Below are 26936 nucleotides of genomic sequence, written 5' to 3'. Positions count from 1 at the left end.
TTCTTATAATTTGCTCCAGGATTTCTGAATATTGCTGTGGAGGGTGATTTAATGCCCTTCTTGAAGAGACCTGATACTATGTTTTGTTCATCCATGATGTATCTGCAATAGTAGCCTGTCACTTGGTTCTAGGAGGGGCGCACCATTCTAGTAATGGAAGAATGGAGTTGCTTTTCGGCATTGTTAGCCATAGGCTAAAAAAAACATTTTGTGCTTATTTAAATGTGTGATTGAGTTCACTTTGTGACCTTGTATCATGTACAGGTCTCGGCTCTTTTGTAAAGGTCGTTTGAACCAGTTTTTTACCAGTCTTGCATAAAATGCATGAAGGGTAAAATTGCTGAAAAGTATTATTTGTTCACCACCGTGACAGTAGTGCATTGGTCAGTGAGAGTCGGTAAAAGTTTTCTCTCAACCAAACGAACGCTCACTCCTCTTTATTGTAATATCCTTCGTTTAATAAAGAAGTTGCGCATGCTTGTTCCTATAAAGCCAGTGATGTGCACTTTAGAAGGCATTCATATTTTGGCCTTGGGCGTTGCTGGTAACAATCTTTTCAAAAGCACTGCCTTTTATTGGAATTGGCTGCATTATCACTACAGTGGTGCATGCATAAAAATGTTAAGCAAACATGCATTGACACCCTGAAACCACAGCTTACGACTTTAAGAGGTCCATAAGTCACATCTTTCTCTGCTTCTCTTCTTAACATCACCTTCATTATTTTTTTCTCTTCCTGACTATCCTGCTCAAGCGCATTATAGGCCACCTCAAAAACAACCTTCAGATGGTTTGCGCCTTCTATTATGGGAAAATTCTTACAGTAATGGATCGAGTTAGGCTGTGAGAAGCACATTTTTTAAAATGCAGTTAATATAAGCCTACTGTATTCCAGTTCATTGGCTCCTGCTGTGTGGATAACTCTTACGCAGAACATCACATTGTTTCTACTTTTTGGCAAGGGCAGTACAGCTAATTTTAGACAACCTTGATACATCAGCAGGTAACTTGTGTATCACAGACATATCATCAACGCAGGCTTGAAACAGGAAGCTTTTTGGCATTTTAGGCATATGATCTGAAAGAAGTAATGAATACAGTGTCCCTATGGGTTGTGAATTTGCATCTTCACATTTACACTTTGAGTACGACATCCGTTGGCTTTTCTGTATATATGGCTAGTGTATAATCCAGGTACTCCCAGCTTTTATTGCTAGTGGTCAAAAAAGTATGCTGCTGTGACTGATTAATATTGTGGACCAAGTGATAGTGCAATAACCTAGTATACTATACCATACTTATGCATAAAACAAAGACGCTCACAGTTTTTATTGCTCTTAGTCAAGAGGAATTTGTTCGAGTGTGTAAATAATGTCATACACTGCTTAATATTTTAAAAGCCAACTAGGCTATCGCTGACTCATACACTTCAAATCATGTCTGTGTATGACGGGGTTAGTTGCAGTAAGTAATGTATTTTCTAGTTATTACAAATGCTGACAGAAATACTGATTGTTACTAAGATATTTCTATTTTTGAGCGTAGCTTTCTGATGACTGAGCACCTTGTAGTGCTGACTAGGTCAGACGCTATGCGCCTAAACTGAGATCACTGAACTTACAATAAGTTATTTTTGGTAGCTGAAAGCTTTGTGTTCTGAAGCATGCAGAGGAGGATTTCACTGCACATCACCTCAAATTGAACACCTGAGTGACCAAATATAAAGCTTCACAGTTATTGAGGTATCAAGAGGATTAGTGTACATTTTAAAAATTTTTGGTGTGTTTTAAGAAATTTTGGTAACATGGCCATTAAAGTTCATGTTTTAATGCGAGTGCATCCAGGAATATTTGAACCATGAAGCCAAGTGTATCTTATTCATTACTCCCATACATAATAACTGCGAGTTTTTCCTGTGTCCTTAATTCCTTCCTTGTTTACTCAGCTGCCAGAGTTGGAGGAGTTGTTGCTGTTTGGCTTGTGCACTATTTTTCTATTTTTTCCCCTTTTTCCGCAGCCCAGTCTTAATGATGAGTGTCAGGCCATTGAATGGCTTCCATCTCGTTGCTTTATGGTCTTTAAATACAGAGATGAGGTACCCAGTGAGCTAATGCACGGTTTAATGTAATCGACTGGCTTTCTTTTTAGATGCAGACTTAAGCTGTAGCAAATGGTCGGTACAAGAGCTCAACTGCAGTTTTTTCCAGTGCTCAGTGGGGGAGGTGACGGCTGCTTTTGCAGATTTTATGGGCAGTCTGCATGTTATCATTGCATAACCTGTATTGGATTGGTGTTGAGTAGCCTCCTGATGTCTGTGTTCATATGTTTGCCATTCTGTTCAGAAACAAGGGGAAAATCAGCATGCTTCCCTTTCCCAAGCATCATGCCAGCTCTGAAAGTCACGCGATGCCATGGAATGGCACGATGTCAGGATTGGGTGTGAGGCATCTAGTTCTGCTCCTTGCTGGAGGGTAGATGGCATTTTTAGTTCTGATAACAGAAGCGCCGGCAGTGCTTGTTTTTTTTGGCCCAGTTCCCCGGACTTTTCCTCTCCCCCTTCTGTCTAGGTGCTTTTGTACGGCGTACAGTGGGCAAGTCTCGCGTGAGGTTTGTGTCCACATTACAGCTCCGTTTATCTCTGTTGCTCTGCGGTTGCCAGTCAGGCGATGTGACGAGCGAACATTCTGACATAGGCGAGCGGCAAGCGGCCTCGCCTGTATTCTTTCCTTTCCCCATTCTGTGCGGTGTTGCAATATCGGTTCAACACAATGATGCAATTCATCCATTTTTTTTTTTAATGACAATGAAACTTGACTTTTTTTGGCAAAGTGCCATAGTCATGATATATTTTGGTATGTGTGTGTGTGTGTGTGTGTGTGGTTTTGCTAGGGCTAATTTCATTCATGAATTTCAATCATTCCATTGCAATGTGCAATAGTGGTAGCATTGCAGGAAATTGTGAGTAACATTGGGCGCTCTTTATTGCTACTTAGCTTAGACAGCATGTGCGAAGAGGTGACTGTTTTTTTCTAGAAATTAAAATTGATCTAGTTTTTTTTTTGCATTGTCACAGTTGCTTGCGATGAACAGCAGCTGAATGGTTAATGTGGTTAATGGCAGTCACCTTGTACTCGGGGGGAGTGGGAGAAGGGGGAGTGAGATTTTCTCAATTTTGTTGTGTGCTATTTACTACCTCAATAGGCAGTTTAGTTGCCAGTGGCAGTGCATATTGCTTCCTCGAAACCTCTGGAACCTTTTGTGCTTTGAACCTCTTTCACGGAAATGCTTGATTAATGTCTGCAAACAGGGACAGCTACTGTCCTGCACCCGTTTTAGAAATGGGTGCAATGGAAATTGTGTGCCTTGTATGATTTTGCTGTGATTTTTGTAGTAAATCCTTTACCAATTAGACAAATTATCATAATCGTGTCCATTGAGTTGCTGTACTAGTGGCGTCCAAGCAATTGTTGTTTTTATTTAGGGAAATGAACATGGGCGTCCGGAGGGGGGGCAAGGGGGGGCGGCTGCACCCCCCTGGAAAATCACTCACTCGAACCGTGAGTGATGGCCGCACGCCAGGGGCGGTGGTGCGCTCAGTCAAAAGTGTAAAAGCAGCCCCGCATGGTCACATCTGCGAAATGCCGCGTCCGGGCGTGCGTCGTTCCGCCGTTTTCAAACCACGCCATCGTTAGCTCTACTGAAGGGCGACCTGTTCCAGACATACAGCGGCACCGGCGAGCATGTGTTTCGAGCCGCCTTGAGATGGGTGTCTGTTTCTTTGATCTCTAGAGAGATAGCGACACGGAGGCAGACAGTGCACGGGGCATCTTGTTTTCGCCTATCGTTACGCCGGTCACCGATGAATTCTTAAGGAGGGAAGGTAAAATCAGCCGTGTCCACCCCCGCTTTGTCGGGCTGCTCAGGGGCAAGCGGGCGATGAGTTGGCGCCGCCGCCGCTCGCTGTCTCCTCCGATCCACGGGTAGCGCAGTTCGGTAGAAGCGCCGCTTTCAGAATCTCCGGCAAAGGGGATTAGCTGCTTTTGTTCACGGCGACGCAGTCTCCCGAGGCGCCCCCACACCAGCGTTCTTTGCGTCTTCTGCGAAAACCAGCGCCTTTGGTCAACGCAGCCCGATGGCGCCTGCCTGGCTCGCCTGTCACCTCTGGCTGGGCCTCAAACCACAACAGCGCCCATGTACTGTGCGTGTCAGTGCATGGTAAAGAGACCCAGGTGGTCGACATTACCCGGAACTCTGTACTACTCCATCCCTCATAGCCTGAGTCGTTTTGGGGCTCTGAACCCCATAAAAACACAAAAACAAATTTTCCGACTGGAGTGGCGAGTGTCCCTTCCCCTCGGAAGTTGCGCGGCGTTCCTTTCACCCCCAAAGTGCGCATTCGGGGATACTGCGGCAAGTAAGCCCTTGCACGTGTGCGCGCCTCTGTGTTTGTGCTTGGGTGTTTTTAGTGGCCGGTTGTCAGCGAAGCTGAGAACAACCAAGACAGCGGACGAGAAAACGACGAGCGGAGAGCAGTGTGTGTGCGGTTGCTCGACTGTGCGGATGCGCAAGCAAGATGGAGCGAGGTGTATGAAGCTGCGAGCGTGCATTTATCTTGTAAATAAGTTTTCGTTGTATATATAGTCATCTTTTGTTTTCAACGTACGCGTTCAACAGTTTTTCCCATCAATGTGTATGATGAGTGTGCACCGAGAGCGTGTAATGAAGCACAGAAGTGAATTTATCACACGTGTAATTACGCAATTCGCCCAGAAAAATCCGAGGCGCCTACAGTTGCTGTTCAAGGAAGACTGACTGAGTGACTGTAGTTGCGTGTTTGTGAACATATTGTGCTGTGTGCTGGTCATCAATCCGGGTGAGTCGAGAACCCGTATGCAGCAAGACTGAGCACTCTTCTCCACGAAGTGATATAGCATCTTTTTGCATTTTTATTAATTTTAGTTGTTTCTTCGTTGATAAACTCCAATGTACCTCTCCTAGCCGCGCTTTAATTTGCTGTTTGTAATTTTTCTTTCATGTGTGCATTTTGTTTAATTTTTATTTATATATAAATAAATAAATTTACTCCGCAAATAGCGCCTTTCTGCTACGAACATACCCCCCCCCCCCCCCCCCCCCGGGGCACCAACGGGGCCCCCCCCCTGCAAAAAATTCTGCGGACGCCCTTGGAAATGAACATGATGGGTGGAAAAATACAAAAGAGAAAAGACAAGGTGACGTCAAAAAAATACTACTCTTGTGGTGCGTCAGTTTTTTGAGTGCTGTATTCTTCTGTCATCATTGACAGTTTTCAAGTCTCCCAACTGGCAGCTTTGTTGGGATGAAATTGATAAATTTGACGTTGTGCCTACTGAAACTGTTGCTGAAGTTACCTTACCGTGGTTTCAGATCTGAGGAGCTGACTATGCAGGAGTTTCATTTTATTTATTTATTTATTTCAAATACCCTCATGGCCCTGCGGCATTATTGAGGGGAGTGGAACAAGCACAGATGACAAAAAATGAATACATTCACGGGTTACAGCACTACATATTGTTCACTGCACTGAGTATTACAAATTTAAAAAAAAAACGAGAAAAGAACAAAAACCAATAAAAACAAACTACAAATCAGCAACACACAGTTCATGTGGCACTACTAACTGAAGGGCACACATGTCATTAGCAAGAAAAGGAGGCACTTAACTTTTTCGTAAAATGCTCGAGATCGCCGGTGAGTGCCACATCTGCTGGCAAGTGATTCCACTCGGATGATGTAGTTGGAATGAAAGAATTTTGGCGAGCGGTAGTGTGACAAGGTGGAACGTGCACTTTGCGTGGATGGTCAATACGCGATGAAACATAGGTGGGTGGAATGAGCAAAGCGTTTTTCAAAACAGGATTGAAATTGTAGATCTACAGATGTGTAAAATTGCTATAGTACCCACTATGCACAACTTTTGTGGTTGAGTTACCTAGCCAGCTGGATGCCTTGTTCGGGAATATTTGTGGATGTTATTTATTATTTGGGAAAAATGTTATTAACTTTCCAAGTTATAAAATAAAACACCTAGTATCCTTTAAGTCATTGTTCATATGCATTTCGTCTTGGGAAATTAGCATCCGGAAGTATCGTCTAGCTCACTCTTAAGTTGTTTTTCTCCTACTCCCTTATCACTAAGCTCAAACACACTTTCTGTCCTCCACCTTCTTTTTCCTTTTATTTTTCTTTTCTTTTCGTAGAGACAGTATGTTCATCACAATCTTGGCCGAGTTCAAGGGAAGGTTGGGACGAGAAAACAGCCATACTGTGACATTGATGTGACAGCATGTTTTCTTTCTTCCTTCTGCTCTCCCTTTCCCGCAGACCATGGGGACCTCATCCGTCTTGTTACTGCTGGCCGCCTGGAGTGTAGCCGTGGCCGTCGTGGAGTGTGGCCCCCAGAAAGTTATCTCCGTCACATTGGACTCCAAGTGGAGCAGCACGCCGTTTCATCTAGAAGCGAGGTGAGCGGTCGTCCAGTCTTCGTTGGCTCTTGCCTCAGCCCTCTATCTGTGGTCTGCATGCTCCGGACCGCGTTCACAAGGTCTTTCTTTTTTTGGGGTTAGCTGTCGTCTTATCGCATTGCCACCGTGTCTCAAGTGGGTTAGGCAACAAGTGGCAGTCAACGCGTGTCTTTCAGCGATAGGCATGGTGTCAGACTCAACAAATAGAATAGCTTTGGTGCCGTGATTTTAAATGGGATATACAACTGCAGTATGCTGCTAGCCACTTGATTTCTATTGCTTAGTTGTAGAGCAGGAAAAGGGAAATAGAGAAGAGCAGCGAGACGTTATGGTAGGTAAAGATTTTTATTACAACTATTTTGGGATATTGTTTCTAATGGATTTTATTTTACTCGCTTAGCAGCCCTTTTTGTTGTCGTTATTTTACAAATTGAATATGCGAATTTTACAGCAAGAGCTGTTAAAGGCCCATCCCGTGGGGTGAGCGTCGGTGTTGTAGTAGCAGTAGCCAGCGTAATTGGAGGGTGGTAACAACGACAGCTACGCTAAGGGTGGCTACTGTGGCAGGGGGAGGGGGAGGGTTGCAAGGACATTAGTGATAACCTCACTTGAACGAGACCATGGCAACACACCATGCTAAATGGTTTAAATCCAGCGAAGTCGTGTGTGGGGATAACTTAGTTCCTTCCCTTTGCAACTCCTCCCACTGCTGTGACGACCTCTTGAAACACATGCATGGACTGTCTTTGAGAATCAAGCATTGGTGCAACACCTCGGACACGTCCACTGCCACTTCTCTGATTATTAGGCTTGCTTCGTAACTGTCAAGAACTGGGAGAAAAGTGCGACTTGAAAAATGAAATGAAAGAGTGGTTTATAATTGTACATAAGTGCATATTTCTCTCAACTCCTTGCCTAAGTATATTGTGAAATGAAAGCGCCTCAACAGCTGTTGCTGAATCTCATGTTACACAATGGTAGCTATCCTGTGAGTTTTTTGCCGAAGTTTTATGTAGTTACGTGAAATATGGTGACAAGAGGTCCGTAGATAAAATAGTGAGGGGTCCATATCAAAACTTTGTTGGATACTTATGCCACACTGTGAAATGAGGAACCTTGTAGTATGAAGTGGTTTGATTTTTCTATAGAAGCAATAAAAAGATCTCGGCGTATATGGAATAAGGCTTTGGCAAGCTAGCAGTTGTGTGGTGGTGCTCACATTGTTGTGTGTGCTGTTGCTACCGTGATCACAAAATTAGTAGTTCTTTTTGGTGTGCTCATTCTGTCACTGTTGTTGACAGTGCATCACAGTTCAGCCTTCTCACTTGGCTCATTAGCTCTTATTGCAGTATATTCCTGAAGAACGGAAAAAAATGTGGATCCTCTGTTTCTCCTTTCTTTCAGTGAATTTTTTGCTGAGGAAAGCAGCGACTACTTCTGGCGCTATGTGAATGACTTTCAGGAATTGGACCTTGCTGCATTCTCAAACAGTAAGCTGTCTCAATCTTAACTTTTGATGTTCACTGTTTAGTTTGTGGAGCCCTTGCAGCAAAGAATAAAATAAAGTGGCTGCAGAAGGCTGTAATGCTACTACACGTTGTGTTCTCTGTACATGTATATTGAGACTTTTCATTTTGTTTGTAATGGCGATGTGATTAAGGTGACATATTATAGTCATGAAAGGCTTCTGTAAGAATGAGCAAAATTTACTCATTAGCTTTTATTTGTGTTTGTTGCATTTCCAGCTGTCACTGCTCATTTTTTTTTTAATGCGTATCGTACAATTTTATGATGCGTTTTCTGATTTATACATATCATTTTTATACGTACCTTATGCAATGTTTTCCATTGGCAGCTTGTTCGAATTCTTTATTGGGTGCACATGGTATATTTGACATGAAGGACTGCTGGAACAGAATTTCAACAAGCATGTTCACAATATTGCACAATCAACATGGCATTGTGTGTTTTTTTTTCATTCTTTATACATCTTCTGGGGGTATTGGGCAATAAGTATACTGATGGCATTATGCTAATGGATAGGATTTGTTTCTTTTCAATCATACCTGCTTAGTTATGTTTACTGTGCATATCTTTTAATCACTTTCTGTGTTTATACATTGTTGACCTTCGAGGTGTTTTTTATTTTTCTTTAAGTAGTGCTTATAGATATTGTGAAGAGAAAAAAGCGAGCTAAATGTTGCACACAGATATGGGTGCACCAGTTTTTGCAGCCACCAGGGCATAAAGGATTATACAATAATTTGAATTCACCACTAACATGAAGGCTTTCTCCAGTCAAGTAGCACCACTGCTTTTATTTTTACTATACACAGCTGGAAAGCCATTACTCTCTATTAGCTTTATGTGTTGGAACCTAAGTGTTGGAACCTTCCGGAGCCCTTCACTACTGCGTCATAGCCTGAGTAGCTTTGGAACATTAAACCCTGTAAACCATAAACCATGTGTTGCAACCAGACAGATGTGACCAGCCTGTTGGTTAACTTTCCAGAACCTGGTGATATTTGAACATAGTAGTAAAGATGCTTAAAAAGTGTACTTAAGTGTAAAGAAAGTGCAAGTAAGTTAGTGGTGGTGACTTGCAGTTACAAGACAGAACAGTGAGCATTGTAAGTAGTGGAAAAGCAGTGATTTTATGTTGGGGCTGCCTTAGCCCAATTTTTTTTTTGCCTCCTGAAGGTTTTTTCAGAATTTGAGCATTTTTCAGGGTTCACCAAATTTTGTGAAATAAACGTCACATGACACCTACTAGCACAGATTTGCTCATAACGAAAAATTCAAACCCTAGCTATTGCATTCAAGGTAGCGCTAAGCCACATGTTAGCCACGCCTCACTGAGTGTGTGATAACACCAACCCTTGGCTCATTCCTCATTGTTGCGCCAATTACAAATTGCAGTCCATAAAGCGCAATCTACCTGTTATATTAAATCACCATAAAGATATGATTACTTTTCGCGCAAAAAGCTACGCGATTACTTCAGTGCATTGTAATTGCCTTCTGCCTTGCATTTTGTGGTTATATAATTCTGTATATGTGTCTTTTGTATATATGTATGTACTCTTTATATATACTATACACTGTGTTTAGTCTTGTACTGTATGGCATTTCTCTATATATACTGGCTATCGCTGCTCTGTAGACATCTCCAGGGCTTAGTCAAGGCGCAGTCGGTCCTTTTAGCCCGGAGAACGTTCCAGTATATAACTGGAGAATAAATTGAATTGAATTGAACAAGAAAAATTCTAATATTAAAAACTGTCCTCTGTCTATCGGAGTTGTAGGCAGAGTTGAGTGGATCGCATCATTCAACTATGGTTGTCCAGTTCTCTCAGAAATTGTTGGAAGCACGCTGCACTGTACTTTTAAGGCACTGCAGTTGACATAATTGAATGACTGGTGCAGTAAAGAATCTGCTCTTGATGAAGGCTGTCAATCCTTCATGCCGAAAATGCTGCTGAGACAAAGAATGCCTGAAAGGAAAAGCGTGGACTGTCAAGTTCACAAGGGCAGGGTCAATGCTTTTCACGCCTGATTGCTGCTTCCTGTGGCCCCAAACAGAAGGGAGGCCTGTTTTGTGCTCATTTGCAGTGGCTTCCTGTGTGGCGTGGCCGCAATCGTCCGAATCTACTTTCACTATTTCCTCTCCAAGGAAGTTGCTTAGCCTCAAAAGGTCATTGAAACATGCGTTGCATGTGTATGTGTGAAGTTTACGGTGTTGCACATTTTTTAACGGGCTCATTCTCGTGAAGTTAATCATAACATGCAAGCCCTATGCTTAGAGCATATGCCGTTTCGTCAACGAGCTGCAGCTCATGCGCTGGTTTTAGTGAGGTGCGAACAAAGTTGTCATAGAATTGCACGCAAGGAACGGTTCTCTTCTAACTTTTTTTTTTTTTGTCATAATTCATGTTTAAGGCTTTTTGTTGATTCATTTGTCATGAAATTTGGGGAACCAAGTTTTCAGAGGAAGCCCAAAAGTTCAGCTGTCCAGGGTACTTGCTGTAAAATGCATACAGAAAACGAGAAATACAAATGGTATAACAGCTAATACAATCAATCATTCACGATTATATGTTTTCATTGAAACAGTATGCAAGACAGTGAAAATAGAGCAGTTGATTTTGAACAAAGCAGAATAGTCCTCCGGTAGTATTTTGCATGGCTGCTTCAGAAAATATAGCCCTTCTGTGTTATTTTTAAGCCTTGAACAGCATGTGAAGCTGTTGAAGTCCTTCCCAACAAAACAGTTTTAGCACCTTTCATTTTGTTAGCAGCTTTCATTTTGTGTGCGAAAATATGGAGACCAACTTGATGAAGCTGTTGCAGATAACTTTTTTACTTTATTTCATTGCTATAGCTGGAATAAGTTTCTTGTGCACCATAAAGTACAAAATGCAGTATTAACTTCTATCTGCAATGCAGTTAAATTTTAAGGGTGCCAAGGGTCTGTCTGCTTAAACTAATGAACTCTATAAGTATAATCATTGCTTATATAACCGGCTGCTATGGCATATAGTAATTTGGTATTATGGCCACATTGAAAACTTTTGCCTCTTTCTATAGGCTGTGGTTGTGTACAGTCATGCAGTAATTGTTGGGTGATCGAACAAATTGCTTGATACTCCACAGGTAGGCTTTGTTTGACTGGTTTCAACCCAGCGTATTCTTCCATTGGCTGCTGTTGACATTATAGCCAAGGCTGAACTGATTCATATAGGCTCTGATTCATACAGCCCTGGAATCATTGAGGCTGATTTAGACTCAGGCTCGCTGGAGCTTGAGGCCAATTAAGTCCGCAAATCTGAACTTGTGTGCGCACTTGCCTTCCCCATGGTAGTCACAGTAGGTTTTGTTGTTCTACTGTTCATAAATATTTGTTTGTTTGTTCATTTATCGGAATGTGCCATTCATGTGGGCCAATCCCTAAGTACAGATGGAGCTGATGTAAAGTCTTACTGCTCGTTGATCTTTGGCTGCGGCGGTGTTGATGCTCTTAGCATGAATAAAGTATTCCTTGTTGAGTACTGTGGGTGCCACAATCTGTAGCTCTCTAGCGGAAGACAGGAGTCCCTTTACAATTGTGAGTCCCTTTACAAATTTTGATGGGTGCCCACCGGCAGCTGGGTTCGTTTAATACCCAGATTTCTTGCTCCGTGTTTTGAAAGCCTCGCTTAGTGCTCAGATTTCTTGTTTTGAAAGCCCCTTGGCTTAGCGTCATGCTATCGTCAGTGGTGATGTTGCTGTGGCATAGCTGCGAGCGAAACCACATTGGGGAGCAGTGGCTGCCTGTACAAAGTTGTTTTTGCCTTGGCCACCCTGCGACCCAGTTTGGAGGCGGCTTCCGTGTGCGGTGGTGGCGTGCTGTGATACCCCATTGTTGCTTTGACTGGCGTGACAGGCTTGGACGTCACTCTCGGCTACTGCATTGTGGCCACCATGTTTGTTTTTGTGCCCTGCTGGGCTTTGTTGTGCCGCAAGTCGTGGAGGGCTTCCACTGTCACCTTTCTGCTCTGAGCACAGTGTCGAGGAATTGATTGATCTCGGACACCCTGACTTTTAAAGAAATTGATAGGGCCACCGGTTACATTTGTGGCATTTTCTGCATAACTTCAGGCTAGTGTCTATCATCCTGCTTGAGCACAGGGATGGAAAAAGAAAAAGACCAGCCTTCGTGGTCTTGCACTGTGGCCTTCTACTTCCGTTTGGGTCCAGCTGTTAAAGGCGCCATTCGGGCATTCTTGTGGTGGAATTTCACATAAGCAAGCTTTATTTCATGGGAGCCTCCTACTCTTCTCTTCACAAACCTAAGAGCTGTTTAGGAACTTCATAGCTTCTGCCATGGGCTTCTGCTGACGAGGAGCCCTTGGCCTAAATTTCTTGCGTAAGCGGAAAGACTTTGAACACTTGTGCATAAAACATTGCAAACAGTATGCTGCCTTCTTTCATTTTGTTAGCTGCACTGTAGATCATTTTCTTGCGTCTAGAATGACAAACTTGTTTCAGTAACGATTACTCTGTGGAACTAGCCAGTCTTAACTTTATAGGGGGTGTCATTTTACACGGTTATTCATTCTCGTAAAAGTGGTGTTGTCAGTCTTCTGTGAGTGTATAGTGGGCCTTCCCAGTCGTTTGCAGGCACTTTTGATAAAGCTAAGGTACTTTCACCGGTGAAGGAACCCTTTTCTCAGAAACGTGAAGTGAGATAGCAGTATAGATAGTGGATGTAGTCTCTGCCTTGGCTTCTTCATGGGGAAGGGGAACCCACTTTTGCGTTGGGCTTAAGATAGCACTGATAGCTAGACCAAACGTATGCTTTGAATGTGGTGCTCATCTTCGAGTGGAAAAAAAAGCCCAATCACATTGTACTCATGGAAACCCTTGTTGGAATGGCACCATGCCTTTGCCAACTTAAGTTGCTCATGGGCGTTTTGCCATTTGTAAATGGTGGAGTGTTGTCCTTGGTTTCCTTCTTTTTCACAGTTCCCCACAGTTCACAGTTCCACAGCATTCTTGTTTCATTGTTTGCGCACAGTGTATTCAGTGTTACTTATTTACTACTTAAGGTTGGTTTTGTCTGCGTTTGTAGTGATTTTCATCTTTCTTCACGGCAGTTTTTTTTCTGTTATCGTTTGGTTACATCCTTTGTGGTCGTGCTTCGCTTGTATTTCACAAGGGCTCCTTTTATTTCAGTTTCAGACTATTCTAGTAACATTCGTGTAGGCATGCATTTTCTGCATTACTGTGACGAATTCATTTTGAAATGAACCTCGGTAATGATTATACGTAGCTGCTAGTCTAAGTACTAATGCTCAGGCTTCTAATTGTAACAGCAAGATAGACCTTTTTTGTCCTTTCAAGTCGGACCTGTTAAATGTGGGATGTCATACTCATGACTGTCACTGAGGTGTATCGGCCGATTTCACTATTTTAACTATACTTTGAGATGATTTTGTTGAGTGATGTAGAAAAGTTTTCGGCATGCGGGTTGCGGGTTGGCAGCAAAAAATTTATTTCTGTGGATTCGGGCAAAGCAGTTCAATGAAAAGTATTGAATCACAAGGGTGTATACGTGCTCCATTCACAGGAAAAAATATATGACTGACTAGCGACGCAATGAAGAAATAAATTGTTTTCTGCATTTCGTAAACTTTTGCCCACGACTGTGCATGCTCTTAAAAGCGTCACTGTTATGTTGCATTAAAGCAACCCATAAGTACAAAGGTAAGGAAGCAGCTGTGTGCTAGCCCCATCAAGGCAGTCGAAATGTTTCATTGCAGGTGGCTATAGCATACCGTAATTTTCAGTATACAGTCTGCATCGGTGTATAGCTCGCAAGGCTCAGTATGGCTTAAAAAAAAATAATAATTACTGATTGTCCATACCGAGTTCACAAGTTGGGAATTTCATGTGATGTTGATAAAGAAGTGCTGCGTAGTGCGCACAGTCTGCAAAGGCCAAAATTTTTTCTTTTAAGCATGTCTAACCTGCATGCTGTATTCCTGAATTTATGGTGTGATATTTTTATTGTTGTGTGAGTGTACTTGCTTTTCTGTTAATGTGGTTTGGGTAACCGAAAGCAGCTGGGTAACAAACATCAAGAGAACCATTCGTTTCTTAAAGCTCTTGCGCCGCCGCGGTGGCTCAGTGGCTATGGTGCTCGGCTGCTGACCCAAAAGACACGGGTTCGATCCCGGCCGCGGCGGCTAGAATTTCTTTGGAGGAGAAATTCTAGAGGCCCGTGTACTGTGCGATGTCAGTGCACGTTAAAGAACCCCAGGTGGTCGAAATTTCCGGAGCCCTTCACTACAGCGTCTCTCATAGCCTTAGTCGCTTTGGGACGTTAAACCCCGCAAAAACCAAACCAAAAGCTCTTGCCTGTTTTTATCGTGCTCACACAGTGCCTGAAAGTAGAGGAAAGTGTGTGATTTGTTTTTTTGGAAGAGCGATTTGTTAAAGGTGCACTGAAGAGGAATCTGAACTTGTCTTTTTGCCGCGGGAACTCGATCTACACGTTCCTAGCATTCTTAGAAACTGCGACTTATTGCCCTGTATGGCCGATTTCCCAAATTAAACCGAATTAACGGCCGGCTCCCGCCCTTTTTTTTGAATTCTGCCTCCTACGGTGGGCGGAGTCGACCAACGCGTGGAGTGCCTTTCACCCAGTCCCGTGGCGGCTAGCCGCTCTGCCATCGGCGGAGTAATACGTAGTAGTCCGTAGCAGCAAATAGTCCGCGCGTATTTTTATTTCTGCGCGGTTATTTTGCGGCTATATTATCTGCGAATGAAACTATTTATTCATGGAAACCTAAAAAACAAAATAAAGCGAAAGCAAAGCCTCCACGGAGCTGGCTGAAAGGAACTTCACGCGTTGGTCGACTCCGCCCATCGTACGAGGCAGAATTCAAAAAAAAGGGCGGGAGCCGGACGTTAATTCGATTTAATTAGGGAAATCGGCCATACAGGGCAATAAGTTGCAGTTTCTAAGAATGCTTGGAACGTGTAGATCGAGTTCCCGCGGCAAAAAGACAAGTTCAGAATCCTCTTCAGTGCACCTTTAAGAGGAGGTCCCACTTTCATAATCCGGCATGAAGAGATATGCCAAGCACCGAGTACCTGTTTGCTTATTTCTTGCCTTTTGTTATCTCGTTCTGCATCCTGTTTCTGATGTCAACATATCACTGCCCTCTCAAGTAATTGAGTGCTTGCTTACTCTGGCACACTCTACCCCTGTCTCGGCACAGGCCACTGGAGTGTACTGTTTCTCTTCCGCAGTGAGCAAGGCCTGAACTCCTTTCAGGGGGACACAAGTCCTTCAGCTAGGCCTATCTTGGGTTGAGAGTTGCTGCTTTTGGTGTCATTGTTATGCTCACCTTAAGAAATGTATGTACGGCTCGTGCAGTGCTTCTTGAGTGTTTATACAGGAGTTATCTGTGAGTTGCTGTCCTGGAGTCACACATTACCTGTTGTTTACACCTTGCGATATCCTGTTTACTGTTGTCTGCTCATCATCTGTATAATATGGTTTTCCAATTTTCAGTTCACATACTTGACATAAAGCAGTGCTGGCAGCCTTTTTAAGTCTGGTCTTTTGTGCCTTTTTCTTTTTGTTTGACTGCAGTTCCGGTCTAAGAGACGTTGTTCACTGTCCTAAGTGCACACTGTGCAAATGTGGTTAATGAATGTCAAAAAGGGTTTTAATAATTTTAAATATACAGTTCAGTTTTGTGGAACAGTTTGACTCCTTGATATAACAGATGGGATATTAACATCTGCACCAGAACTTGAAGTTGATATGCAGTCTTTCATAAAAGATTTTTACAGGAGGTCACAGGAGGGTTAAGAGGATGCTTGCAATGTGTCATCCTCTCGTGTGCATATGTGCATGTTTGTGCATGTGTGGCTGTGTACTTGTGTGGGTGTGGGCTCGTGCCATTCACCTCCACTACCCTTTCTGCATAGTAATATATGTGTAGGTTGGTGTGGGTGAACTGGCACCTGCATGTATTGGTTGCCAGCTCTTCCAGTTTTTATCTTTCATTTTAAGCTGTGCTGTTTTACTTGCAGTAAAACAACTAAAGACTGATAAAGAGTGTTTGTGAGTGGATGCACGACACTCTCACGTGCTGATATGCCTGATCGTGAATTTGACATAAATGTGAATGTAAGGGGTTTTGCAAGCTCCTGTGCGGAAGTTGTTTACTCTGTGTAATGTGCAAGACCACAAATTGGGTGCAGAAGCTCTGAACCTGCCCATCAAGCATAGTGTGTAAGTATCAGGCAGGGAACACGTGCATGTTGAACTCTCCCACATGGTGCATAGCACTTCTACATAGAATGCAAAGTCAAACCGTCCTTTGTTCTTTACAGTGGTGGTCTTTGTAGTGCTTTCAATCTCTGATATGTAATCAACAGGCAGCCAAGGTTGCATGTCGTCATCTTGCCGATGACGTCAGCACTGTGCTCTGGAGGTTGTCGGCTTAAAGTGTGTGTAATGTGATATTAAATTTCCGGCAAAAATGCACTTACCAGCACAGTAAGTTCTTACAACATTATGTTTCTTGCTGGACAACAAAAGTTGGAAGGAACGAAGTGAAGTATCAGATACAGACTGGGGGTGTAAGGCAGATATGAGCTGAGAAGCCATAAACGTATACAAGAAAAAAGTAGCTGCAAAAACAGGAAGATGGTGATACAGCCACGCATTTCATACTGTTTTAGCAAAGTGGGACAGAATTCCTCTGCTTGATAAAGAAACAAAGGGAAAGCTGACACAGCACTCGCCTCTTTTTTTGTTTGCTTGTTTTTGTCTTTAATGCCACTAAAATTTCCATTGCTAGTCACTTATCAGCTTTGTGCAGCTCTGCGCCTGCTTTTTTGTTTATGTGCCATGAGTGTTTTACATGGGAACTGATGGACTGCTAGGAAACGAGCTGCCGTTGACATTTGAGGCACTGAATGATGTAACATCGTGTTTGAAAGGTCGAGGCGCTATTTATGCATAGAGAGATGATGGACACGGTGACTAAAGTACAGCCTGCAGTCGCTGTGACTTGCAGCTAGCATATCACGGCGTAGCGAACAAGGTGCTGCGGTCACGATAGCATGCAGAACAGCAGACCCCTCGGCTGTCGGCATCGCGTTCGTGTGCTGTGCAGTGATGTAATGATAGATGGCAGTCTTTGCTTCCATGCTTCATGTATCGGCCGCATGCACAGACAGCACATCGAAGTGTTTAGGCATTGTGTCTGTGCTGCCTTTTTAAAGGTACCTTGCTTGAGAAGTGTACGCGGTCTGGGAAAACATCAGGCTGCCATACGAGAGAGTACGTGGAAACTTCAGATCATCAAGATTCAAGAACTCTGCAGCAACAACTCTCTGCAGTGTCCGAGAGTGCTCTTGTTTGTTTGATGTGCACCATTTGTTGCGCCAGCGATTTGAATCTGGGGCAGGCTAAAATATGCTGTGTAGAAAAACTGCAACCTAAATGTAAGGTGAATATGCCGAGTAAGAGTGTGCAGAAATTCAGAGTAAGTGTAGATACATCCGCTTGTGAAGCCTTCTTTTTCATTACATCACCCTTCATGTTCTGCCGGCCACAGCGGCTGCATTTTGACTGAGGTAAAATGCAGAAGTTATCCGTGTGCTGCTACACAATGTCACCACAGCTTAAATAACCCCGGGAGCCCGACGGTGTGCCTCACAGCCCGTGGGTTGCTTCAGGGCTTTAAAAACCCCCATACCTATAGGTATGCGGTATGTGTTGTTGACATGATGCGTCTGTATTTTAATGCCAGTCGCGGCTGCAAAGTTTGCAGCCTGGCAACACAGTTGAGTTCTCTTTGGGGGACGCTTTTGCTGAGCCCGTTCCCCTGTTCTTGTTGCGCAGGCACCCCTAAGGCACAGTACGAGACGGTGCTCGAGGTGGCCACCAGGCACCTGTCGGCGGCCAAGCTCGCCCTGCTCAAGCTGTCACTGTCGCTTCGGGCACACTCGCCAGCCGTTGAGACATTCCAGCAGGTGAGGAGGACCTGCACCTCCCGCTCTCGCGAGAACGCTTTAGATATTGCCTTAGCGGACACCTCATCGGGGCTTCCCACTGCCCAGCATGCGGTGGCTATTCAGGCTGGGAAACAATCACGGCAGAGGCCTCATACATGTGTGCATTTAAATGACGTCATCAGCAGCCTGCCATGGACTTTCGGGCAGTTTCTAGTCCGGTGGTCATGTGACAGAGGTGCTCGAAGTTGGCCCCACCAGGCCCACTTGCAAGGCCTGCAAGGCAGGGCCATGGCGTGCACAGGGTGCTCAGCTTTTGTCTTTCAGGTATATCGCTTTAAGACGACAGCGGGTTTCCTGAATCTTGGGTTGGGAGGCACAAGTTGCAAGAGATCTGCATACATTTTTTCCAGAGCATGCAAAACAGACCTACACCAGCAACTGGTGCGTTCAAAAGGGCAGTGATTGCTGCACAACGGTATGCTCGAGCACTCTGGACGAGTGCTTGACTTGACCGGCTTAGGTGTGTTTGCAACTTGATTCTGTTTGCGACACTACGCGCGCACTGCACTGCAGAGTGCCGTGCTCATGCGCAGTGACGCGAGTATCAGTGTGCTTGGCGGAATTTGCGCAGTCGCATTCACGGTGGCCTTAAACTCGATACATTTCACGTTGCCGCCTGTCGTTGTGCCCCGAACGCGTCTCGTTTCAAGAGGATGTGAGTGCAACGCCGGCATGCAGGTTCGGCCTCGCGAATCCGCACGCGCCTCTGTCAAGGCCACGAGGCACTGAATAAACCGTCTGGTCAGAAGAGGACCCCGTGCGTATCGCGATCGACGCGGTGGACTTCCCGCGTCTCAAGATCGCGCTCCGTCAAGGTCTCCGGCGCGGTCGACAGCGCTGCACGGCCTCAGTGCGCCGCGCGTTTTCCCCGTCGCTGCCGATGATTTTTTCATGAGCTCTCTGGTGAAGGGTTCGTTTGTTCGCCTGCGCAAATGTGCGCGCTACGAGATGTTTGGAAAAAGCGCGGAAGCACCTCAAACACGAGGCAGCATTCGCGGCTGCCGCATATTTAACTCCGACCCGCGCGGCTGCGATTGTATGCGTATTTTGGTCTGCAAGCTATTAAGTGGCGCTGCTGTCGCGTGTACGCCCGCGCGACTTGGGCGTGCGCCTGTGTACATGGCGCACGTCTGGTGTCATTCCACAAACTTTGTTTGTTTGCTCCTCCCTTCGAGGAAGTTTGTACGCGGGGATAATCGCTTTGGGCCGCGTACAGCTCTCGCTCGCTCCTAATTTCGCCTCTGTCGTCCCCCGCCTTCACCTCTCCGGCGTGAAGTAGACGTGGCGAAGGCGACCGCGATATGATCAGGCCGTTCGCTAATCGTGCTGTTTTGAGGCCTCCTCCGACGCCGTGATTCTATACTTGGGGTCGAGTGAAAGGAAGCTTTAGAGCAGAAAGCCCCTCTCAGAGCGGGCGTCGACAAAAGGGTGTCCACTATGCCTGATGACGTGCCTATACACAAGTCCGAATGCAGATGGATGTGGTGTAACTGGAGGCGTTTAATGTTGGGCTTTTTGCGTGGGGTTTTGAAGGAGCGTAATCGCAGGGACTCCGGAACTTTCTTCTTTATGAGGGGGGGGGGGGGGGGGACTTCGAGTTTGTTTTGTTATTTTTATTCCGTAATTTTTTTAACTATTCATTAAATTTTATTTTTATTTATACATTTTTTTCTATTTTGCACTCTTGCATGGCATACTAACGCATATAAACGGGCTACTTTATAAAGATGTACACGTGAGGAGCGATCGTCTGCGTTAGAAAAGTTTGCGCACTGTCTGTTTCATTTCTGCTAGCCGTAAACAGAGTTGATACGACTGTAGGAAGCATGAAAAGGAAAATGCACGGGCCTGCCCACTGGCTCGAGCCGAGCCGTAACCGCTGCCACGTGCAGACAGAGGTGAGTTGAAAGGTGTGAGTGGAAAGATTGAAAGAATAGACGCGCGTCGCAACAACCGCGTCCACCGAAGCGACGACACCGGCTGTAACAGATACCCCCCTAACCCCATAGACAGATGGACAGGATTGGCTTAGATTACTCAAACGCAGTGCTATACGACTGGCCACGAAGCCAGCTAGCTCAGCCCCATTGTGCTTTACATGAATAACGTCCCAGAATTGAAGCGTTTGTCGGAAATTTGATCTGAGTGCAAGCAGTTGAAGACTGAGTGTGTGGGGAGAGCAGAAATGCTTGGGGGAGGGGGTGGGGTTATCGTTTGGCGTGGCTTGCAGCTCCGCGCTGCAGTCTCTTGATGAAAATGTACATGGCAGCTATATAGTTGTGGACAGGTAGTACGTGGCCGTAGAAAGCGAATCGATGCGTCTGCTTGCTGCGTGTTTTCTCTGGCGAGTTGGCTAGCTGCCAGTTAGCGAAACAAGCGCAGAGCGTATTGCTCTTATGAATGACTCCAAAACGCCAAAAATAATACACGAAAATTGCGGTCGTGTTTCTTCATTGCCGCCGGCCTCAAGTTGCGTCGGGGTCTGTGAAGGCGATTAGCGTTATGGCGCTATCTTTTGGCTCCTATTTCGAAATCGTCGCTTTGGTAGGAAAAACGGGGGCCGCGTCGATCTACGGAAACGGGTCTAATTTATTAGGCGCGGCGATGCTTGCGAACAGAAAAAAAAAAAAAAAAACATTCGCTCACCAATAAAGACGCGCGATCGCGCTGGTTTTACTTCGAAGCGCTCGCATATTTATAAGTACGCGATTCGTGCCAACATTTCCGTATTAGGGCATAGAGGCAGGGTGGGTGGGAGGATTAGTGTCGTACGGCTGCTTTCTTCTCTACGCGCTATCTTTAATGGATGCGGCGCAATCAGGGCGATAGGCCCTTAGAGGAAAGCACAAACGCATGGCTTCTCCATCGAAATGCGTATACAGCGAACGCAAAACGACGTCATTCGGCAGCGGATGCATCGATCCGGGCATTTGTGCATATGCATAAGGAGGTTTTATTCTCTGGCAAAGCACACGCGCCAGGCAACTCCCGGGATAATTTGACTTAAATCACTCCCCGCGCATCCGGACAGGCGCGGCTGTCGAAATCGGCGCCACTCCATGCCTTGTCGTGAGTGTTGGTCGGCGGTTGCTATGCGCCTGAACGGCGCAGCTCCGAGTGAGTTGTTAGATAAGGTTCTGTTTGCATGCCGCTGCCGTTGCAATCGGTATCCTCTTCTCTCCGTGTCGTCTGCGTATACTTTAAAGATCTGTGCCAGCAGCTCGACCCATATACGCCCTCGTATCCGGGAGGGGATGGGTTCGATCCCCAGTGCTGCCGCGGAAATATACACCCATCTGTTTCCCATTGGGTGCAAGCTTTCTCCCGGCCTGATAAACCGGCTTCGCTAGACCGAAATGCTCGGGGGAAAATTGATTCCCATCTCGAGCAGACGATGAACACGTTAACCACTGCGCTCTTGTGGCCAGACTGCCACTGCGCCGTTAAACAACTCTACGTTTATATTGTCGTCCGTTGGCGGTACACGAAGATTTCTGTTTAGCCTCGGAGGGTTCGACCATGAGAGAGCGCGCCTATACTGTTGTTGCGCACCATACTTGCAACACCTCCGGGATGACTTATCTGAGGTTCTCGTTTATGGTGAATCAGTGACCCCTTACACAGACCATACAGTTTGCGCCAACATTCAGTGTACTTTGTTCGTTACATTGACGGCTAAATACATACCGGGTATTTCAGCGAACACTTACCTGAGCTTCTCCATTGGCTGCGGTCTGCCCGACGTTCTTCCGAACTAACCCGACCTTACCCGATTTACTCTAAGTCTTCACACAAGATTCTTGGTTGGGAACGTGTTAAGGGGTGCTTTCGCACCGAAAAGGGGGGGGGGGGGGGGGGGGGGTGCGACATTCGGAATCGCTTACGGTGTAGGGCAACACTGCAGTTATGTAATGCTGAGGCGGAACAGCGTCAATTATAGAGAGACAGGAAGAATTAGGGCAAAAAAATAATAATAACGACGAGCTCGAAATGTTTTTTTTGTTGTTTTGTTTTATCGTTTTACTAAGGGTGTTATGTTGTACCGTTTTTGGGCTTGTCGATACGTGGTCCGCACGGTGCTGCTGAATATAAAGGAGTTTAGGAACGCGAAGCCTAGATTAGGTGTATGGGAGTTTAACATCCCCAAGTAACTCAGGCTATGAGGGACGCCGTAGTGAAGGGATCCGGAAATTTAGACCACCTGGGGTTCTAGGTGTACATGCCGAATTAACGCATACCTCCTGCGCATGCGCAATGTCCGATGCGCGCCTCGCCTAGCTCTTCACCGTGCGGAGCAGGTTCGGTATATGTGTATACGTACGCTTATACCTCACCGCTGTGCTAAAACTCTGCGAATTTGGAGCTCCCATCACGTTGCAAATTGGTCTTTGAGGAAAGGAAACGACGCAATAACTGTCTCGCGTATCTCGGTGGACACCCGAACCAAGCCGTAAGGGAAGGGATAAAGGAGGGAGTGAAAGAAGAAAGGAGGGAGAAAGGGGTGCCGTAGTGGAGGGCTCCGGAATAATTTCGGCCACCTGGGGATCTTTAACGTGCACTGACATCGCACAGCACACGTTGCAAGAGCCCCTTGTTTTGTCTCCCGTGCATTATACGACGCACTGTGTGGAGATCCGAGAAGAGAACGTTATTGTGCGCGTCACGGCTTCAACGTTCGAACACTTCGAGGTGTGTCGGTAAAAAACGGCGGGTTCCCGCTTATTCTTTACGGAAATGATGTCGTGAGGCGCTTACCCTCTGGCATTTTTTTTTTGTGTGTGTGAACGTACGCACGAACTAACGGACACACCTGGCATCGTTAACGCGATATATAGTTCGTTCTTAATTATTACTGCCAGGAATTTCGCGACGAAGCAGCATGTTACACACGAATAGTGAGTAGCGATGACCGACTCTTCCGTGCAGGTGTACGCGTTCCGTATCTCTGCGAACAAGAGAGGTACGTGCGATTAAAGGGGGGGGGGGGGGGGGGGGTGATGTCGGCGCGGAGAGGCGTCATAAATTAATGCCGAGAGTAGAGACCCCCGATAAGCTGTGCAATCCGTTCTCACTGTGTACACCGCGGGTGCAGGTATCGAGAATGGATGTACGTCTTACTCATGGCCTTGTTTTGAATTTTGAATTGTTTGGACTGTATTGTCAGCGGCTCATTGTTCAGAGTACAACGGGGGGCGGGGGGGGGGGGGGGGCTGCAGTGCAGCTTTACCATGATGCAATCAAGCTGTACGCAAGTAATTCTGAGAGATAGATAGAGAGAGAAAGTGCGGAGGAGTACGCGACCTTTAAAGAATCTCAAGTGTTCGGATGCACACGAGATCTCATGGTATACACGCATAATTGGCCATAGATTAGTCGCACTCCGGTATTTTCGCCACTGAACTATACGGAGAACTGTAGAGGAGCATTATATGACGCACAGGCCACGAGAGGAAGTTGGGTCAGGGTCAAGGCTCGCGTGTTGCTACAAGTCCGTTTCACACATTAGGTGCAATGCTGTCAGAGCTAGAGCTCCTACTTGCGCCACCTACATCCGAGATCTAAAGTTGTGCCTCTCTTGTGGTGAGCGAGAAATAGTAATGTTTTGCCTGCAGGCTTATTACACGATACATTTGTCAACAGCTTGTTTACATGTGCTGACGACACGCTGCCGCTTTTTCGTGCCTTAGACCACTCGACCACTAAACAAGCGCGGGAATAACACGCCTCCCTTATTTATTTTTTTGTATGCGGACTACTGCTGTACCTTTCACAACGTTGCACCTGATGCTTTAAACGGAATTGATTTAGAGTGGGCCGCCTGCTGTCGGACGAAGAGGTGCGAATTCGCGCGCTCGCTACGGGGACCGTTGTGAGAGGGCGCGCTATTTTTTTTTTTTTCATAGCCGTAGTCTGTAGTGACTGCGCGACTCATGCCCTTGTCGATCGTAGAATGTCCGCGGAGCGCGCTTTGACGTTATACCGTCGACTGATACTAAACGGGGATGTATGAATGAAATGTGAACTACCGCGTTCCACGGCTACGCTGTGGGGCGCGAGTCAGGCGCGCCATAGTACAGGGCTCCGTAGTGATTTTGATCTTTGGGCTTGTTTAATTGGTCGATATTGAAGGGATGCCTGATCGGATGCTGCATCACCGACTGGGAGTGCCTGTCAGGGAGACGCACTGCGGCTGGGAGTCTGGGAATCTGCATTCTTTCAAACCGCCTTTTTTTTTCTTTTTAATCCGAAAGCATTATGTAGCTCATCGGCGACGAAACCCGGCGTCGGCCAGCAGCGGTGTTCCGAAAATCCCAGATGGCGTCACTGTGGTTTCGAAGAAAAATTAAATTCACTTCTAAGGTGCGCGGAATTGAACCCGGGACCTTCAGATTGCAAGGCGAGCACGAAATCTCTATAGGCTACGAAACGGTGTCGCTTCTGGGCGAACAAAGGTCAACCTGGTATATATGCGTTGCCTTACGACTGTGTGCTAATGAGCATAGGTGCGTCATTAGAATTGAAGGTAAAAGTAAAAAAGGAAAATTAAAAAAAAGTGCCTTAATTCACATTCAAAGCACATACGTATTCTAAAGGTGCACGAAGAGGAATCTGAACTGGTCTTTTTGCCGCGGGAACTCAATCTGCACGTCTCGAGCATTCTTAGAAACTTCGATTTATTGCCCTGTGTGGTCGATTTCCCTGATTAAATCGAATTAACGCCCGGCTCCCGCCTTTTTTTTTTAATTCTCCCTCGTACGGTGGAGGAGTCGACCAACGCGGGGAGTGTCTTTCACCCAGTCCCGTGGCGGCTTGCCGTTCTGCCGTCGGCGGAGTAATCCGTAGTAGTCCGTAGAAGCAAATAGTCCGCGCGTATTTTTATTTCTGCGGGCTTATTTTGCGCTTATATTATCTGCAAATGAAACTATTTATTCGCGGAAACCTAAAAAACAAAATGAAGCGAAAGCAAAGCCTCCACAGAGCTGGCTGAAAGGCACTCCCCGCGTTGGTCGACTCCACCCACCGTACGAGGGAGAATCAAAAAAAAAAAAAAAAGGCTGGAGCCGGACGTTAATTCGATTTAATTAGGGAAATCGGCCACACAGGGCAATAAGTCGCAGTTTCTAAGAATGCTCGGAACGTGTAGATCGAGTTCCCGCGGCATAAATACGAGTTCAGATTCCTCTTCAGTGCACCTTTAAGTGCACTCCATAATTTTTTGCAACAGGTGCTGAGCGGGGTTTTTGTTGAACATAAACGACGAAGTGCCGCCTTGTCTGGAGCCAACGCCTACGCGCACGGGCTCGAGCTATGTTTGCTTCCAGCAGTGGCAAAGGCCAAGCAGCTGGGCTCTGTTTTCCCCTTGTTTTGCTGTACAGGTACGTCGCTGAGTGGTTTTCACAGCTGCTGTGCGAGTAATAAAAGGGCCAGTCGCATGCTAGAGAGCCGGGCGGGCTGACAGAGTTATGGGGTGGGGCACAGACAGACAGGTAATTTGAGGTAATTTGGAGAGGCCCTTGCCATGCACAGTGTACTCGGCTCCGCCAATGATGATGATGGTGAATGATCCCATGTGACGTGTTTGGAGGCCCTGATGAAAAAAAGAAAGAAAACGTGCTACGCGTTTCGGAAGTGGAGCTCGCGAGGCTTAATTATTAGCTCTTCGGAGCTGTAACAGTATATAGTTGCGCGGTGGCAAACGGAAGGAAATGGTGCGAGAGGTGGCTTCGAAATTGGCGCCGCTGCTGTGGCTGTCGGTGCGGGCGCGCCACCGCAGCCCCGCTCTCCTGCGTGGTTTTACGGGCTTCCCTCTGGGATGCGTTCATAACGGTGATATGTCGTATCGCCTTCTTTTGAGATTGATTTATCTCTGACTAAATAGTTTCGTTAGTGTGAAGGAGAAGTCATGCCTCTAGGCGACCACCAAGAAATTCTCATACAGCCCCCCCCCCCCCCCCCCCACCCCCCCCCCGTTTTTTTGTTAACCGCGTAAGCTCATTTTATACAGTTTTTATTTGGGGCACCCTATAACCTGGTGAAAAGAAACGGAGAAATAAAACAAAGCAGTTATATACCGGGTGTCCCAGCTAAATGTAACCAAACTTTTAAAAAGGCGAAGTGCCCTAGTCAGTCAAACCAACTCAGGGTTGTTCATAGTCGCGTGGCCTAGTCTTGAGTATTTTTTCTCTCTTCAAAGTTAATTAATTAGTTAAGTTTAATTACCTAACTTTTTAATTATTGACTTCAGGAAGAAAGTGTCAATGCAAACGTTTTAGATCACCTCGAAAAACCGCTAGCAGTGCTGTTTCCGTCAAGTTACGATTTACGTAGCTTCATTTATTGGCCTTAAAAGAAAGTTGTCACGTGACCAGCTCCTCGCTCACTTCTCTTCCCCAATGTGCACCCAAAGTCTCATCGAGGAGAGGACTTCAGAAAAAAATTACCGACGATTACGTTACTTCCTAATGCGAAATTTGAGCGCAGCAAATAAGCTGTTTCACCTTTTCGATAGATTGAGGCAAAGGAATCGAGCAACACATGTATGCGCTATCACAGAATTTTTTTTTTATTTTTCACACGTATTCCTTTAACAAAGACTGCACTAACAGTTCATGACAGTCATGAAGGAAGCTTTGTGGTCGGAGAAATAGAGTGATATATGTTTCGAATTGGTACACCAATGCTTGATTCTCAAAGACGAGATCTATCTATACAAGTGCCTCGCGAGGTTGTCACAGCCGTGGGACGCGTTACGAGCGAGAGGAACGGGATGTTCTCCCGCATAAGTGTTAGGAAATTGCTGTTTGTCTTTATGTCAACATTAAAGTCCCCCACTACTAACATCGGTGTGGA

General features: G+C 45.7%; 1 protein-coding gene across 1 annotated transcript in view; it reads left to right on the top strand.

Annotated features, from left to right (window-relative positions):
* Positions 1-26936, top strand: part of Uggt (UDP-glucose-glycoprotein glucosyltransferase) — a 159105-nt gene that overhangs the window by 3521 nt on the left and 128648 nt on the right. The window contains exons 2-4 of the mRNA XM_089546007.1: positions 6364-6503; positions 7908-7993; positions 17914-18044. Coding sequence (XP_089402133.1) covers positions 6367-6503; positions 7908-7993; positions 17914-18044 — 354 coding nt within the window. The 5' untranslated portion in view covers positions 6364-6366. The remainder of the gene's footprint in view (positions 1-6363; positions 6504-7907; positions 7994-17913; positions 18045-26936) is intronic.

The sequence above is a fragment of the Amblyomma mixtum genome, chromosome 5 (assembly GCF_055824585.1).
Source record: "Amblyomma mixtum isolate Tamu chromosome 5, ASM5582458v1, whole genome shotgun sequence".
NCBI classification, from domain to species: domain Eukaryota; kingdom Metazoa; phylum Arthropoda; class Arachnida; order Ixodida; family Ixodidae; genus Amblyomma; species Amblyomma mixtum.
This window is presented reverse-complemented; position numbering and strand designations above follow the sequence as displayed.